The sequence below is a fragment of the Amblyraja radiata genome, chromosome 18, assembly GCF_010909765.2.
Source record: "Amblyraja radiata isolate CabotCenter1 chromosome 18, sAmbRad1.1.pri, whole genome shotgun sequence".
In the NCBI taxonomy this organism is placed as follows: Eukaryota; Metazoa; Chordata; class Chondrichthyes; order Rajiformes; family Rajidae; genus Amblyraja; species Amblyraja radiata.
Window position 1 is genome coordinate 5,615,659 of NC_045973.1, and position 17,848 is coordinate 5,633,506.

General features: G+C 44.3%; 1 protein-coding gene across 6 annotated transcripts in view; it reads right to left on the reverse strand.

The window, feature by feature from the left end:
• Positions 1-17,848, reverse strand: part of cadps (calcium dependent secretion activator) — a 277,179-nt gene that overhangs the window by 174,299 nt on the left and 85,032 nt on the right. For all 6 annotated transcript variants that reach the window (XM_033036637.1, XM_033036638.1, XM_033036642.1 and 3 more), the window contains exons 5-7: positions 17,668-17,748; positions 10,774-11,010; positions 5,742-5,863 (exon numbers count right to left, since the gene is read on the reverse strand). In XM_033036637.1, coding sequence (XP_032892528.1) covers positions 5,742-5,863; positions 10,774-11,010; positions 17,668-17,748 — 440 coding nt within the window. The remainder of the gene's footprint in view (positions 1-5,741; positions 5,864-10,773; positions 11,011-17,667; positions 17,749-17,848) is intronic.

Consider the following 17,848-nt stretch of genomic DNA (forward strand, 5'->3'; position numbering starts at 1 on the left):
GTTTGCAAAATGATGAGGGGCATAGATAGGGTAGACAGTCAGAACTTTTTTTTCCGTAGGGTGGAAAAGTCAAAGACTAGAGGGCTTAGCTTTAAGGTGAGAGGGGCAAAGTCTAAAGGAGATGTGAGCGGGTATTTTTTTTTTTACCCTGGTGGGTAACTGGAACAGGGGTGATGGTCATGAAGGATGTGATATTAGCATTTGAGGCTTTTAGATAGGCATATGGATTTGCAGGGAAAGGAGGGATGTGGATCATGTGCAGGCAGAGAAGATTCGTTTAACGTGACATCTCGTTTGTCACAGACAGAGTGGGCCAAAGGGCTTGTTTCTGTGTCAATAGACAATAGGTGCAGGAGTAGGCCATTCGGCCCTTCAGGCCAGCACCGATCAATGTGATCATGGCTGATCATCCACAATCAGTACCCCGTTCTTGCCGTCTCTCCCCTGACTCCGCTATCTTTAAGAACTATATCTCTTGAAAGTATCCAGAGAACCTGCCTCCACCGCCCTCTGAGGCAGAGAATTCCACAGACTCGCAATGATGCATTGTTCTATGTTCTATGAAACTGTTCAAAGCCATTCCCATTCTCATTTCACTCCTGCCATCAGGAAGAAGGTACAATCGCCTGTAAACTGTAAGGTCCAGGTTCAGGAGCAGCTTCTTCCCCGCAACCATCAGGCTACTAAACACTACAACCTCCAAACAGGCTCCAAACTATATAGACTTGGGGACATTATTTTTGCACTATTATTGCCTATTTATTAGTCTGATTTTTAAATATATATATATAGAGAACTTTTTTTCTTGTTGTTTATTATATGTTTTACGGAGTATTATGTTTACATATCTGTTGTGCTTTTGCAAGTAATAATTTCATTGTTCTGTTCTGTTTTGGGACGTATGACAATAGAGAACTATTGACTTGACTAATTATTGTTAAACTATCTTGGCAAAGTATGATAGACACAAAATGCTAGAGTAACTCAGCGGGGTCAGGCAGCATCTGTGGAGAAAAGGAATGGGTGACATTTCGGGTCGAGACCCTTCTTCATACAGAGAGTCAGAGGAGAGGGGAACTAGAGGCATGAGAAAGTACAGAACAAATCAGAGCCGGCACTGAGAGCCAAAGAGCCCACAATGATCCATTGTTGGCTGTGGAGGACTATGAATGTTGCAAAATAACGATATAGAGAACGTAACATAAATTCTCTGGGAGAGCAAATTTCTTCTCTAATACCCTTTTGAAAGAGACTTGAACAGTGTAGTGTATTGGATATATGCTACCGATATATCTTACGATGATTTCAGTTTTCATTTTGAATGTCGTCTGTCATAATGCCAAGTAGAACAAGCAGGACAAGAGTGGGTTGTATCTGAGATCGTGGCCTTGATCTGTTCTTTGGGCAGACGGTACAAATAAAAAAAGTCTGGCCATTATAATATGTTTGTTCCATTAGAACTGGAAGTGACTCACCCTGCTGCCTCTGGCCACACTGCCAATGGTACATCCTTTGCTGATGTTTACTGAATACTGAAAATGTATTTATCCTTTGGTTTGGGGATGTTATGCAGTGAGTGATTATTGGAATGCTGTTTTTAACACATACATAAATTGCAATAAAGAATCACAACAACCTCTGGTGAAATCTCATGGGCTGTTCTGTATGCAGTTGAAAGCTCACACTGCTAATTCAACATAATCCGCCCACTTTACACTTGAATATTGTGACAATCCAACGAATGCAAAAACAGACCTGTTTTTAAACAGGATTTCCTGATATTCAGTATTAAAACAATCTGGCAATGTTAATAGGGTGGCACGGTGGCACAGCGGTAGAGTTGCTGCCTTACAGCGCCAGAGACCCGGCTTTGATCCCGACTATGGGTGCTGTCTGTACGGAGTTTGTACGTTCGCCCCGTGGCCTGTGTGGGTTTTCTCCGAGATCTTCGTTTTCCTCCCACACTCCAAATATATACTCGTAAGTCAAATTGTCCCTAGTGTGTGTTAATGTGCGGGGATCGCTGGTCGGCGCGGACTCGATGGGCCGAAGAGCCTGCTTCCCACTGTACGGCTAAACTAAACTAACTGTTCAGCAATAGTACTGTGGGCATTGAATGTCCTTCTCAACGATTCACATGACACGTTGTCCTTCTGAACGTGTAAAAAGCACACAGTACATCAACTGTTATCTGTCTTGCGAATAAGGGCAGCATAAACAAACAGAACAGGACGAATAGGCTGCTCTTTTAACTCTAAAACAAGCTAACAATCTGTGAAGTGCGTGTCTGTAATCTGATCTCAATGAACTAAGGACATTTATTAATCACTGATGAATTTCTGATGCATTGCTTATTCTTCTACTGATCCAACGTATGAAGTGGTTACAGATACAGTCATCATTAATATGTGGTGAGTAAAAACCTTGGATTTTTAATAAATATAAGCAGATCTGATCTAGCCTACTCTTTTTCCCATTTCAATTTACCACTGAATAAAGCTTCTTGTGATTTGACCCATTCTTCACCTCATCTAATTCACATGTTTTGACCTACAAAGAACTTGGAAAACCCACATGCAAAATACATAGATTTGGTTGCAGCAGCAAGAAAACGTTATTTTAATATCTGAGAATTATGCAGCTGTGCAGGTTGTCACAAGGTTAACTTGTGGGAAAGATGTTGCCAGGCTGGAAATGGTCCAGAGAAGATTTACGAGGATGTTGCCAGGACCAGAGGGTCTGAGCAAAAGGCAGAGTAAGCTGGGACTCTATTCCTTGGAGCACAAGAGGATGAGGGGTGATCTTAAAGTGGTGTGTAAGATCACGAGAGGAATATGGTCGCTTGCCCAGAGTAGGCGAATCGAGGTCCAGAGGACATAGGTTTAAGGTGAAGGGGTCAAGATTTAATAGGAATCTGAGGGGTAACTTTTTCCACACAAAGGGTGGTGGGGGTATGGAACAAGCTGCCAAAGGATGTAGTTGAGGCAGGGACTATCCCAACATTTAAGAAACAGTTAGACAGGTACATGGATAGGACAAGTTGGGAGGGATATGGGCCAAATGTTGGCACATGGGACTAGTGTAGCTGGGACATGTTGGCCGGTGTGGGCAAGTTGGGCTGAAGGGCCTGTTTCCATGCTGTATGTCTATGACTCTATGACAGTTCAAATGTTCAAAGGGTATTTTATTGTCACGTGTGCCAATTAAGGTACAGTAAAATCCGATTTACCATGACCAGTTGCAAGAATCATAGAATATGCCAGGCATTTTATGGTAATCAGTGATGTCATTTGGATCTATTATGCACTCTGTATCTTTGCTTTTGCATCTGCCACAATCATTTCCACTCACAATCTTGAGGCAGATCTTATAGCAGCATTTATAAGACACTTGGACATGTACATGGATGGGAAAGATTTAGAGAGATATAGGGCAAGGGGTCACAGCTTAAGGATAAGGGGGAAATCGTTTAAGACCGAGATGAGAAAAACATTTTTCACACAGAGAGTGGTGAATCTCTGGAACTCTCTGCCACAGAGGGTAGTTGAGGCCAGTTCATTGGCTATATTTAAGAGGGAGTTAGATGTGGCCCTTGTGGCTAAAGGGATCAGGGGGTATGGAGAGAAGGCAGGTACGGGATACTGAGTTGGATGATCGGCCATGATCATATTGAATGGCGGTGCAGGCTCGAAGGGCCGAATGGCCTACTCCTGCACCTATTTTCTATGTATCTATGTATCTAAATGCAGGCAAATGGGACTAACTTAGATGGAGCATCATGGTCGGTATGGGCATGCTGGGTCGAAGGGCCTGTTTCCGTGCTATATGAGTTGATGAATCGAAAAAGGTTCAATTAAAGAGATTGTGCTAAAGCTAAATTTTCCATCTTTATCGTAACAATTCTTTCCTTTGCCGAGCAAAACTGCTGATGAAGTATAAAAGTACTTTTTAAAGCAATTACCAAAATGTCATCACATATTTACACTGTCTCACTTAGTAGCTGCTCGATAAAGAGCAGCAAAATATTCCAGTTATATACGTGTCAGATAATTATTACAAGAGTTTTAATTATTTTAATTGAGCCATTTGATAAGGTGGTGAAATATCTTGCCTTAATTCACAAAATCAAAAACGTACATATGAATCTATTAATACAACATCAATGAAATGTTTCCCAGTTCCACCTGTAACTCTGTTCAGTGGAAATTAAAGGCAGGTGTTGGCTTAGTCATATTTTCCCAAATCTCAGGTAACATCTGCAACACATCTGGGCCCAGCACATGATTCTGCTTAAAGTCTCGAATAGTGAGACATTCTGGCTGGCTCAATCAAAGATCCAAAGATTTAATGTTCATATCTCACTCGAGAGACTCGAGCACCATCTAGTTTCGAGGAGCATTTCTGAGGGACTCAAGGTTCTTCATAGAACACAGAACGGAACAAGAATGATTGGGTTAACATATGATGAGCGTTTGCCGGCACTGGGCCTGTACTCGCTGGAGTTTAGAAGAAAGAGGAGGGACCCCATTGAAACTTACCGAATAGCGAAAGGCCTTGATATAGAGTGGATGTGGACAGGATGTTTCCACTAGTGGAAGAGTCTAGGCCCTGAGGTCATAGCCTCAGAATAAACGGACGTTCCTTTAGAAAGGAGATGAGGAGGAATTTCTTCAGACAGAGGGTGGTGAATCGGTGGAATTCATTGCCACATACGGCTGTGGAGGCCAAGTCAGTCGATATTTTTTAAGTGGAGATAGACAGATTCTTGATTAGTTTGGATGTCAAGGGTTATGGGGTGAAGGCAGGAGAATGGGGTTGAGAGGGAAAGATAGATCAGCCATGATTGAATGGCAGAATAGACTTGAAAGGCCGAATGGCCTAATTCTGTTCCTATAAGTTATGAACATATGAATCAGCTTGCATCCCTTAAAGGAGAGATGCAATGCTGGCAGTTCAAGCAAAGGATTTCAGAGGGGGATCTCGAAGGAAGTGGACATATCTTGCATATTATGTGCCTCTGCAGGGCAACAAGCATTTATGGGCAAGTTAAGACTCTAACATTTAAAAGTAAATTGGACTTTAACGGCTCAAGATTGTGCCTAAAACGTGGCGGCTCTTGTGTGCTGTTGACTACTATCTAACGCTCTTATACTGAGAACGATTGTGCCTAGTGTATAGTAGGATGTACAGTCAATGAACTGCATGCAAGAAAATAATTTCACTGTACTTGGACACACGTGATAATAAAACACCTTTGAACCACGTTATCGAGTCGTGGAATGGAAACCGCCGTTTTGGCCCAACTGATACGATTCTTGGTGTGACACACAGAAGGCTACAACTTCAATGAACATTAAGCAGCACAGCAATGCAGGCTAAATCCCGGTTTATGATTTCTTGATTGTTAAACAACAAGACTCATGGAGTCGTACAATGTAGAAACTGGCCCTTCACAACAATGTTTCTTAACTTTTTCACACAAAGGGTGGTGGGTGTTTGGAACGAGATGATGTCGTTGAGGCAGGGACTGTCGCAATGTTTAAGAAACAATTAGACAGGTACATGTGGTCCTGTCCCACCTCCCAAATGCAGGCAGGTGGGACTAGTATAGATGGGACATGATGGCATGTGTGGGCAAGTTGAGCAGAGGGCCTGTTTCCACGCTGTATCACTCCACGACGAAAAGATTGATAAAAATCCCAACAATGCAGATTGGATTGAAAATTTACAAATCTACTTACGTTGGTTTGGAAGCTTCAGCCTGGTCCGTTTGTAGTTTCTCCCCTCCCTCCACTTCCATTGTACAATACACAATGCGATTTGGTGCTAAGGACTTCAGACCCTGAACTTCCATGATCACTACCTAGAAAATAAACCATTTAATAATCCAACTTCAATCGTGTGACCTTTTGACTTGGAGAAATCTCCAAGCACGGAAAAGGAGAGATGTCAGTGACTACGGAGTGTTTTGAAGCTTTTGGAAGGAATATTACAGGTCAGACACATTGAATTAACAATACATTTTATCTCCAGCTTCGTGAGGACATGCACTATTGAACCAGCATTGCTTTTATTCCTCACAACATTCAAACCGCTCAGGACTTTGAACAATATTTCACGCACATGAGAACATTTACTGCTTAGTTTAACAAAAGACTATTTTTCAATTGCGGGCAGCACAGTGGTGCAGCGGTAGAGTTGCTGTCTCATAGAGACCTGGGTTCAATCCTGACTACAGGTGATGTTGGTAATTAAATCCAGGCCAAAATAGAACCAGAATAGAGCCAAAATAAAGCAGAGGATTCATGCATTCGCCAGGCCGTTTGGTCAATTCTGTATAAGAAGACACAGGCTGCTAGCTGGTGCCGGGAAGTCATGGTCCTAGATCAGCACCTCAGATAAGGAAGGTCTAAGTATCTTTGTAATTGTTAGTATGTAGGTGAATCTTGCAGAGGAACTCCAATGTATTGTAAATGCATGTGTTTGATTGGATTGCTGAAAAAGGAATTATAAATAATGTAAATAATGTTGCAAGACAGTTACCCTGCTGTTTGTTGATTGGCCAAAGTGTTAAGGCCAGGCAAAATTGTTTCGTGTTCCAGGGCAAATGTTGCATTATTCAGTTGACTAGCTTCCTTCCAGAAGCTTCTGTACGAAACATTGTTTAAGACTCTCCGTAATTGGGTTAGGAAACTGTCAATAATGTATTGATGTAATTGATATGTATGATTGGATTGTAAGGGGACCACCCCTATGTAGTTCGGCCCCTCAAGGTTCATGGACCTATAAAAGGTAGCCCCATTTTAGATCGGTGTCGATCTTCTGGAAGGGCACTTGGGACTGTGTGACCTTTTGAGCAGTGCCTGCTTGCACGAGGCTGAAGGGCTTGGCCAGGCAGAGACAAGGATCGAACCCGCGATGGTTTAGGTATCGTATAGGGGAATTTGTGTTTGTTCTAAAAATAAATATTAGTTGGTCCAGTGCTTGAGTCAGTGTTTTTGCTGAACTAGATTAGGGAGGTAAGCTAGGTATGGAGTTTGTACGTTCTCCCTGTTTTCTCCAGGATCTCCGGTTTCCTCCCACAGTCCAAAGAGGTACAGGTTTGTAGGCTAATCGACTTGGTATAATTGTAAATTCTCCCGTGTGCGTGGGATAGAGTTAGTGTGCGGGGATCGCTGATCGGAGCGAACTCGGTGGGCCGAAGGACCTGTTTCCACACACTATCTCTCAACTAAACTAATAAGAATTAAAGGAATATACCCTTTGCAATAAGTAATAGGTATAAAGTTGATATGCTAATACAAAGCTCTATTTAGCTCCAAATTTCAACTGTTTTACTCTATACAAAAGCAATATTTCATAATCTGATTTCTTTTCATGTTTGCAATCATTGATTTTAACGCACCTGCTGTTGGTTGATACTATTCGCAGGACCGGTTAGCTCGCAACAATAGCTTTTCACTCGGTACATGTGACAATAAACTAAACTAAACTGAGGAGGCAATAGTCACCAATGATTTACTGATAGCAATGTACGCAGCAGTTTGAACTTTTGGAAGCCATTATTCCTTTACTTGCTATAGTTATCCATGCACCGTATAAACATCACAGTGCAGCAGCAGTAGAGTTGCTGCCTCACAGCGCCATGAGTCCCGCGTTTGATCCCAACTACGGGTACTGTCTGTACGGAGTTTGTACATTCTTCCTGTAACCATGTCGGTTTTGTCCGGGTGCTCTGGTTTCCTCCCACACTCCAAAGACATACAGGTTTGTAAGGTAATTGGCTTCGGTAAAATTGTAAATTGTCCCGAGTGTGTAGGATAATGCTAGTGTGCGGGGTGATCGCTGGTCGGCGTGGACTCGGTGGGCCGAAGGGCCTGTTTCCACACTGTATCGCTAAAGTCTAGAGTCTAAAATCATAGAAATGAACAGTATGGAAACATACTCGTCCATTCGGCCCAACTCGTCCATGCTGCCCAAAATGTCTTCCCACGCTAGTATCGTTTACCTGCGTTTAGCCACTATCGCTCTAAACCCTTTCTAATCAGATTGCGCTCATCAGACTGGTTTGCTTAGTCTGTAACTTGAGAAAGGTTAAAACAAATATTTGCCTCCCAATCCTGAGGGCTATTCGGATTTGTATGGCTGGCAACTTTGTATGTACAGCATTCCAAGCTCACAAATATTGTTCAAGACAATCGGCATAGCGTTCTTTAACAAAATTAACACCCACTTTATAAAATTCGATAAAAGGGCCTGTCCCACTTTCACGACCTAATTCACGACCTTTTTTACTCGTGGACATTTTTCATCATGTTGAAAAAACGCCCCGACCTACTTGATGCCACGAGTACCTACGACTAGCATCAGGACCTACCTACGACCTACCTACGACCTCGTGACGACCATGCTGCGAGTATGAGTCAAGGGCAAACTCGGCAGAGGTCGTGAATTAGGTCGTGAAAGTGGGACAGGCCCTTATGATTCTAAAATATCAAAATACTGGAAGTTTTTGATTAATTTTTGTAACATGCATTTGATAGGTAGTTGGAAATTAAAAGTCAGGGACTTCAGAGTCCTTTTCTTTGTTAAGATATTGTCAGTTTGCTATTTTGAGAAAATCACATCGTTTTCACATAACGCACACTCCAAAATAGTGGGTGTAACCTTGGCATGGTGGTAGAGCCTTACTACGGGTGCTGTCTGTACGGAGTTTGTACGTTCTCCCCGTGACCTGCGTAGGGTTTCTCCAAGATCTTCGGTTTCCTCCCACACTCCAAAGACGTACAGGTTTGTAGATTAATTGGCTTGGTATAAAAATGTATAACTGTAAAATTGTCTCTAGTGGTGCCAGAGTGAGGCCCACCATAAATTGGAGGAGCAGCACCTCATATTTTGCTTGGGCAGTTTACACCCCAGCGGTATGAACATTGACTTCTCTAATTTTCGGTAGTGCCTGCTTTCTCCTCTCCTTCTCAGCTCTCCCTCAGCCCACTGTCTCCGCATCTTCCTTTCTTCTTCCTGCCCCCATCACCACCCTCACATCAGTCTGGAGAAGGGTTTCGGCCCGAAACGTCACCTATTTCCTTCGCTCCATGGATGCTGCTGCACCCGTTGAGTTTCTCCAGCATCTTTGTGTACCTTCGATCTTCCAGCATCTGCAGTTCCTTCTTGAACACATCTACTGACTCTCCTTTGTCTATCCCGCTATTTACTTTCTCAAAGAATTCCAACAGTTTCATCAGGCAAGATCTCCCTTTCACAAAATCATGCTGACCTCGTGTTTGAGAAGGAACTGCAGATGCTGGAAAATCGAAGGTAGACAAAAATGCTGGAGAAACTCAGCTGGTGAGGCAGCATCTATGAAGCGAAGGAAATAGGCAACGTTTCGGGTCGAGACCCTTCTTCAAACTGATGTGAGGATGGGGGGGGGGGGGGGGGGAGGCGGGAAGAATAAAGGAAGAGGTGGAGCCAGTGGGCTGGGGGAGAGCTAGGAAGGGTAGGAGAAAGCAGGGACTACCTGAAATTAGAGGAGCCTGTTTTCGGCCTGTTTTAGCGTGTGTGTTGCTTCCATATACTCAGAAACCTGATCCTTTATAATGGACTCTAAAACCTTACCAACCACTGGAGTCGGACTAATCTTCTGCTTTGCTCCCTTCTTGAACAGCGGAGTAATATTTGCAATTTTGCAATCGTCTAGACCCGCTCCTGACTCGTGATTCTTGAAAGATCTTGGTGTAAGGAGATGAGGGTGAAGGGAGTGGGGATGAATAGTGTGCGTGACGCGCCCATTAAGATGTCAGCTTTATAATCACAAGGTAATTCTGGAACAGTGAACTGCCTCCAGAATAACAGTTAATTATTCCTATTCTTACTCAAGGAGGTCCTTACAGAAGTCAGTAAATTTTTCATTGATTTGGCTCAGAGCTCAAAGCATTTACTCTGATGATCTTGGGGAAAAATTCAACAGGCCAATTAAATACAACGTTAATTGCTTATAGGCTTGCAATATATTGCTTTGCCAAACACTTAGTCATAGAAACAGGCCCTTCGGCCCACCAAGTCCATGCCGACCATCAATCATCCGTTCACACTAATTCTATTTTATCCCACTTTTGCATCCACTCCCGACACACTAGGGGTAATTTACAGAGTCTTACAGTTTGGAAACAGGCCCAGCTTGCCCACACCAGCCAACATGTCCCACCTACACGTCCCACCTGCCTGCGTTTGGCCCATATCCTTCCAAACCATGTACCTGTCTAAATGTTTCTTAAATGTTGCGATAGTACCTGCCTCCACGACCTCCTCTGGCAGCTCATTCTATTCACCCACCACCCTCTGCGTGAAATAGTTACCCCTCGTGTTCCTCCGAGGCCAATTAACCTACAAATTTGCACGTCTTTGGGATGTGGGAGGAAATCAGAGCACCTAGGGAAAACCCATGTGGTCACAGGAAGAACGAGCAAACTCCACACAGACAGCACCGGAGGTCAGGTTTGAACCTGGGACTCTGGAATTAGGCCATTCGGCCCATCAAGTCTACCTAGCCATTCAATCATGGCTGATCTATCTCTCCCTAACCCCATTCTCCTGTCTTCTCCCCATAACCCCTGACACCCGTACTAATCACTGGATTAGGCATCGCAACTGTGTTGCCCATATGTTGTATGTATCTTAAGAGGGTAAAATTGTGAAAATTAGAGTTTGACAAATCACACTATTCTCTTTATATCAGTAACAATACCAAACTAGTATTGGCTATTCTCTCACCTCTAGTGTAAAAGACAATACAACATCAGACTTGGAGAGCTGGTTTTCATTTTCCTCGCCCATGTCAATGATGGAGGTGTTATGACTGCGCTTCAGTTTCTGCAGCTTAAACTCCGAGCCTCCTTTGGATACCGGCATGCTCTCCAGGTTTGCCATCAGTAGATTCACAGACGACTTCAGCTCCTCAATGAACATGTTCTCCATTTCCTTTGACACAAACTTCAGAAACTTGCGTTCCTGTAAAACCAAAAACAAAATCATGTTTAGGACACACAGTGGGAATGTTTGCTTTCAACTTAACATGGACTAATCCTCATTCTGCAAGAGTTATCCTCCTGACCTCATGTGAGATCTAACTACCACGTAAATTGCAGCAATCTCATCATTTTAAGGAAGTTTTAATTTATTTTAGTTTAGCTTAGTTTACAAATACAGCGCGGAAACAGGCCCTTCGGCCCACTGAGTCCTTGCCGACCAGCGATCCCCGCACATTCTTGCCTTACTGCTGAAACATCAAGAAATCCTCAGCCTCAGAATAAAAGGGTGCATGTGTAGAATGGAGATGAGGATCTTTAGCCTGAGGGTGGTGAATCTGTGGAATTAATTGCCGCAGACGGCTGTGGAGCCGAATTCCTTGGGTAATTCTAAAGCGGAGATTGATAGTTTTAAGGCAGCACAGTGGCACAGCGGTAGAGTTGCTGCCTCACAGCGCCAGAGACCCGATCATGGGTGCTGTCTTTGTGGAGTTTGTACGTTCTTCCCGTGACCGCATGAGTTTTCTCCGGGTGCTCCGGTTTCCTGTCACACTCCAAAGACGTACAAGTTTGTAGGTTAATTGGCTTCTGTAAAATTGTAAATTGTCCCTAGTGTGTGTAGGATAGTGCAAGAGTACGGGGTGATTGCTGGTCAGCGCAGAATTGCCGGGCTGAAGGACCCTTTTCCACACTGTCGTTAAAGCCTAAAGATTCTTGATTATTAAGGGTGTCAAATGTTATGGGGAGAAGGCAGGAGAATGGGGTTGAGAGGGAAAAATAGATCAGCCATGTTTGAATGGTAAAGCAGACTCGATGGGCCGAATGGGCGAATTCTGTTCCCAAGTCTTATGATATTGTCATCGAGTCATAGAGTGATACAGTGTCGAAACAGGCCCTTCAGCTCAACTCACCCACAACTGGCCAACAATGTCCCAGCTACACTAGTCCCACTTGCCTGCGCTTGGTGCATATCCATCCAAACCCATCCTATCCATGTGACTTTCTAACTGTTTCTTAAATGATGGGATAGTCACAGCCTCAACTACCTCCTCTGGCAACTTGTTCCATCCCCCCACCACCCTCTGTGTGAAATGTTACCCCTCGGATTCCTATTAAATCTTTTCCCCTTCACCTTGAACCTATGTCCTCTGGTCATCGATTCCCATACTCTGGGGAAAAGACTGTGCCTCTACCCGATCTATTCCTCTCAGGATTTTGTACACCTCTATAAGATCTCCCCTCATCCTCCTGTGCTCCATGGAATAGAGACCCAGCCTACTCAACCTCTCCCTATAGCCCACACCCTCTAGTCCTGGCAACATCCTCGTAAATCTTTTCTGAACCCTTTCAAGCAAAGATTGTGTGACAAAGGAGTATACATCATGGTCAAAATACCAAAATAGATGGAGAGAGTCCATAAATCACAGATGGTCAATAAAGCTCTTGCTAACAAAGTGCCATTTCCCTAATTGCTGAGTAATTTCAGTTGAAGATCGACAGGAAATGCTGGAGTAACTCAACAGGTCAGGCAGCATCTCTGGAGAAAAGGAATAGGTGGCGTTTCTGGTCGAGACCTTTCTCCTCCCGACTCATTTCAGTTGAACATGTTTGATGCTTCTCTTTTAGTTATGAATCAATTCATCGATTTTTTTTTTTAATTCTCTAGATTATAGGATGGATAACATTAATGATGTCCCCCAACTGTCCAAATACACGGCACTCTAAGTATGGTGGGACCAACAACCATGTTGATGTATATTGTTGAATACTGATTGTGATAAGGGCAGGAGATGGGTTTCGTCTGCTGGAGATGTTGTCTTCATTAGCAGGAAGGAATGCCATGTCTGAGAAGCCTTTGGGAATTGAAGGGTTCCCTTTGCTCAAGGCAGGAGAATGGAGAAAAATAGATCAGCCATGATCAAATGGCGGAGCAGGCTTGAGCAACACAGCCACAAGCATGATAATTGCCATGCTCTCTGCAATGTAATGTGAAGTGGGGAGAGACACAAAGTGCTGGAGTAACTCAGCGGGTCAGGCAGCATCTCTGGAGAAAAAGGATGGGGATGTTTTGGGTCAGGACCCTTCTCCAGAGTGAAAGTAGAGGGGAGGGAACTGGAGGCAAGAAAAGGCCAGAACGAAGCAGGGCCGGCATCAGATGACCAAGGAAGGGTGGAGCCCACAATGGCCCATTGTTGGCTGGGGAAGAGGTGATAACGAAGGGAAACAAGGATGTGAACAGTGGAACTAGCAGGAAGACTAGGGTGGGCGTGAGGGAGGGATGGGAAGGGTTACTTGAAATGAGAGAAATCAACGTTCATACCACTGGGCTGTGAGCTGCCCAAGTGAAATATGAGTTGCTGTTCCCCCAATTTGCGAGTGGCTTCAATCTGACAGTGGAGGAGGCCCAGGACAGAATGGTCAGTATGGGATTGATTTATTGATGTGTTATAAAGATGCTGGTTTTAATCGAAGATAGACACAAAATGCTGGAGTAACTCAGCGGGTGAGGCAGCATCTCTGGAGAGAAGGAATGGGCGATGTTTTGGGTCGAGATCCTTCTTCAGACTGATGTCAGGGGAGGGGGTGGGACAAAGATAGAATGCAGGCGGAGACAGTAAGACTAGTGGGAGAACTGGGAAGGGGATGGAGAGAGAAAGTAAGGGCTATCTGGTTAGAGAAGTCTATGTTCATACCATTGGGGTGTAAACTACCCAAGCGAAATATGAGATGCTATTCGTCCAATTTGCGCTGGGCCTCACTCTGACAATGGAGGAGGCCCAGGACAGAAAGGTCAGATTGGGAATGGGAGGGGGAGTTGAAGTGCTGAGCCACCGGGAGATCAGGTTGGTTAAGACGGACTAAGCGGAGGTGTTCAGTGAAACGATCGCCAAGCCTGCGCTTGGTCTCGCCGATGTAGAGAAGTTGACACCTGGAACAGCGGATACAGTAGATGAGGTTGGAGGAGGTGCAAGTGAATCTCTGCCTCACCTGGATAGACTGTTTGGGTCCTTGGACGGAGTCGAGGGGGGAGGTAAAAGGACAGGTGTTGCATCTCCTGCAGTACCTGGGGAGGGGGTGGTTTGGGTGGGAAGGGATGAGCTGACCAGCGAGTTTCGGAGGGAACGGTCCCTGCAGAAAGCACAAAGGGGCAGAGATGGGAAGATGTGGCCAGTGGTGGGATCCCGTTGGAGGTGGCAAAAATGTTGGAGGATTATCTGATGTATGCGACGGCTGATGGGGTGGAAGATGAGGACAAGGGGTTCTCTGTCCTTGTTACGAATGGGGGGGATGGGGAGTAAGGGTGGAGCTGCAGGATATCGAGGAGACCCTAGTGAGAGCCTCATCTATAGTGGAAGAGGGGAACCCCCATTTTATTGATTGATTTATTGATACTTTATTGTCAAGTGTACTTGGTACAGTAAGATTCTTTGTTTGCAGACGGTACCAAATTGCAAGGATCATTATGTAAAGGTACAAAATGGATTGTTGATCACAAAAATACGTAGGGAGTGGATGAGAAACTGGGATAACAGAACTAGTGTGAACGGGTGATCGATGGTCAGCTTGGACTGGGTGGGCCAAAGGGGCTCGTTTCCAAATGGGAAGGTGGGAGCAGTTTCCAAGGACATCCCCAATCAAGAATGTATCTTGGATCTGCATGCTGTGTATTTTAAAGGTCTGTGCAGGCACTGACCAGATGGGACACATGGATGAAGGTCATATCACTGACCGATGCTGCAAGATGCTAAATCAGCCCAGAGACAACTGCTGTTCATAATTAACATCTCTGCCGTTATTCCATCACACATTTATATTATCAGCTGCTGCTTCTGTAACGTGGCAAATAATAAAATAAACATCCAGGTCTGAGTTTGATTATAATATGAGGGAGTTGGATGACAACTGTTTCAGATCGCTTTAGAACAATTTACTTGTGTTATTCACCCCCCAAGGTATTTCCTGTCCTAATCCACAGTAAAGTGGCTCAGTTTTATTCAACATTTTATTATTTGGCAATCATTTTTCGGGGTGGCACAGCTGGTAGTGCTGCTGCCTCACAGCGCAGAGACCCAGGTTCGATCCCGACCTCGGGTGCTGCCTGTGTGTGGAGTTTGCACGTTCCCGACCTCGGGTGCTGCCTGTGTGTGGAGTTTGCACGTTCCCGACCTCGGGTGCTGCCTGTGTGTGGAGTTTGCACGTTCCCGACCTCGGTGCTGCCTGTGTGTGGAGTTTGCACGTTCTCCCTCTGATCACGTGGGTTTCCTCCGGGTGCTCCGGTTTCTCCCACATCCCAAAGACGTGCGGCTTTGTAGGTCAATTGGCTGCGGTAAATTGTCTTAGTGTGTAGAAAGTGGGTGAGAAAGTGGGTAACATAGAACTAGGCAGAGGGTGATGAACCTGTGGAATTCTTTGCCACGGAAGGCTGTAGAGGCCAAGTCAGTGGATATTTTTTTAAGGCAGAGATAGATAGATTCTTGATTAGTACAGCTGTCAAAGGTACTGGGGTGAAGGCAGGAGAATGGGGTTAGGAGGAAGAGATAGATCAGCCATGATTGAATGACAGAATAGACTTGATGGGCCGAATGGCCTAATTCTACCCCTATTCCTTATCACCTTATGAGAACGGGTGAAGGATGGTCAACATGGTCTCAGTGGGCTGAAGGGCTTGTTTCCATGCTGTATCACTAAACCAAATGCCATTGTGTACAATGACACACAGTAGGTTTCCAGGATAAATCGTGTGCTGTTTTTAATAGGTTGTGCTCATGAATTTCATTTCATTCCCTGCTACAAAGGAGCAGTTCACCACATCCACCTTGCAGCAGCACCACCCAACAGCCGCACTACAGAAATCTTCCATTATCTTTATACCTGGAGGGTAGGAGAAAGGTTAAATTGGCGTATTATATCCGAAACTTAATGGGAATTTTGATGATAAATGTTTGACTATTTTTTTCACATCAGGCAATGAGGTACTTTAACAATTTGGAAATGTAGTCCACAGAGATACAGGAGAAAGGTCATCAGAAAAGATTGATGTTATCAGAAGGAGTGTACAAGGGTCCTGGTAAGTATTTAATTCCTCTGAAGGCTTGAGAAGTTTGGAGTTGATTTCCAAGGAACCACTGAGAGGAATAAATCCTGATAGTAAGCTCGACAAAGTGAGATAAATGGCAGTGGATGCAACCTGCTCAGGGTATCAGTCAGTGGCAAAGGTTGCAAATTTTTACTTTTGAGCTCCTGCTGACGCAGCAGGAAGAGTTTTCATTAGAAAGACTCCAATTATTCGGATATACTAAAATTCGCTCAACTTTGGAGAGAAATTCAATTATGGGAGATGTACATTTAATTAGGTTCCATCTCTCATGGATGAAAGTGTAAAGAGAGGAGAAGGAGAAGAATGTAATGAAAGGAAATTGGTGGTTTTATGCATTTACTCGTGGAATATGGGCATCGGTGGCAAAGCTGGCATTTTATTATCCATCAGCTTTATTTCAGATGGCAGTGAAGTGTCAAACATCTTCGGAATGGCATCACAAGGGCTAGAATCATGCATTTCAATGCCCAAAGTTCTAACCATCCCACCACAACCAGAGAACAGTCCTGAACTACTATCTACCTCATTGGTGACACTCAGATATCCTTGATTGGACTTTGCTGGCTTTGCCTTGCACTAAACATTATTCCCTTATCATGTATCCGTACTCTGTAAATGGATCGATTGTAATCATGTATTGCCTTTCTGCTGACTGGTTAGCACGCAACAAAGGCTTTTCACTGTAGCTCGGCACGCATGACAATAAACTAAACTCATTTATCTTCTGGTTTCTGGTTTAGTTTCAGATCTATCATTGTCACATGCACCGAGGTACAGTGAAAAGCTTTGCTCTCCAAATGAGCCAGATATACCACACAGAGATACAACCAGTTCAACTCAAGTACAATAGACAGAGCAGAGAAGATTTACGAGGAAGTTGCCAGGACTCGAGGGTCTATCGAGCTATAGGGAGAGGTTGAGCAGGCTGGAAGTTTATTCCTTGGAGCCCATGAGGATGAGGGGTGGCCTTATAGTATCATGAGGGGAACAGATAGTGTAAAGACACACGTTCTTTTACCCAGAGTAAGGGAATCTAAAGCCAGACCCACATAGATTTAAGTTGAGAGGGGAAATATTTCATTTTGGGGTAACTTTTTTTACACAAAGTGTGGTGGGTGTATGGAACAAGCTGCCAGAGGAGGTAGTTGAGGCAGGTATTATCATAATGTTTAAAAACATTTGGACAGGTACATTGATAGAATCGTTTTAGAGGGATATGGGCCAAACCTAGTCAGGTGGGACTAGTGCAGATGGGGCATGTTGGTTGGCATGGGCAAGATGGGCATGTTTCCATGCAGCATGACCATGATCTATGGAGCAAAGGGGAAGTTACAAACTTTTTTAAAGCAACATTCGGTGGTTTTGTGGTTAATGTTACAGGTACCACCCTCTTGTTCTACATGCAGTGATATTGGACTTAAATTCTGCAAACCATGATTGGAATTTGAATGCGTTCCTCAGGCCCCATAGCCCAGGACCTGAGTACTGGTGCCAGAACATAGCCAGTGTGTGATCATTCCTGAAAGGCTTGTACAGACTCACCCGTGCTATTTGATCGGCCATCTGAAGACGCCCGTCCAACTCCCGTCTGATCTGAGCTGCTTGCTCATCAGGGTTGTCGAGCTGTAAACACAATAGAAGAGGATTAAGTTTCACATTCATTCACCGACGCTGCGATAAAGGTGAAGCAAATTGAGAACCGGGGCTGGCGAAATCACCAGCC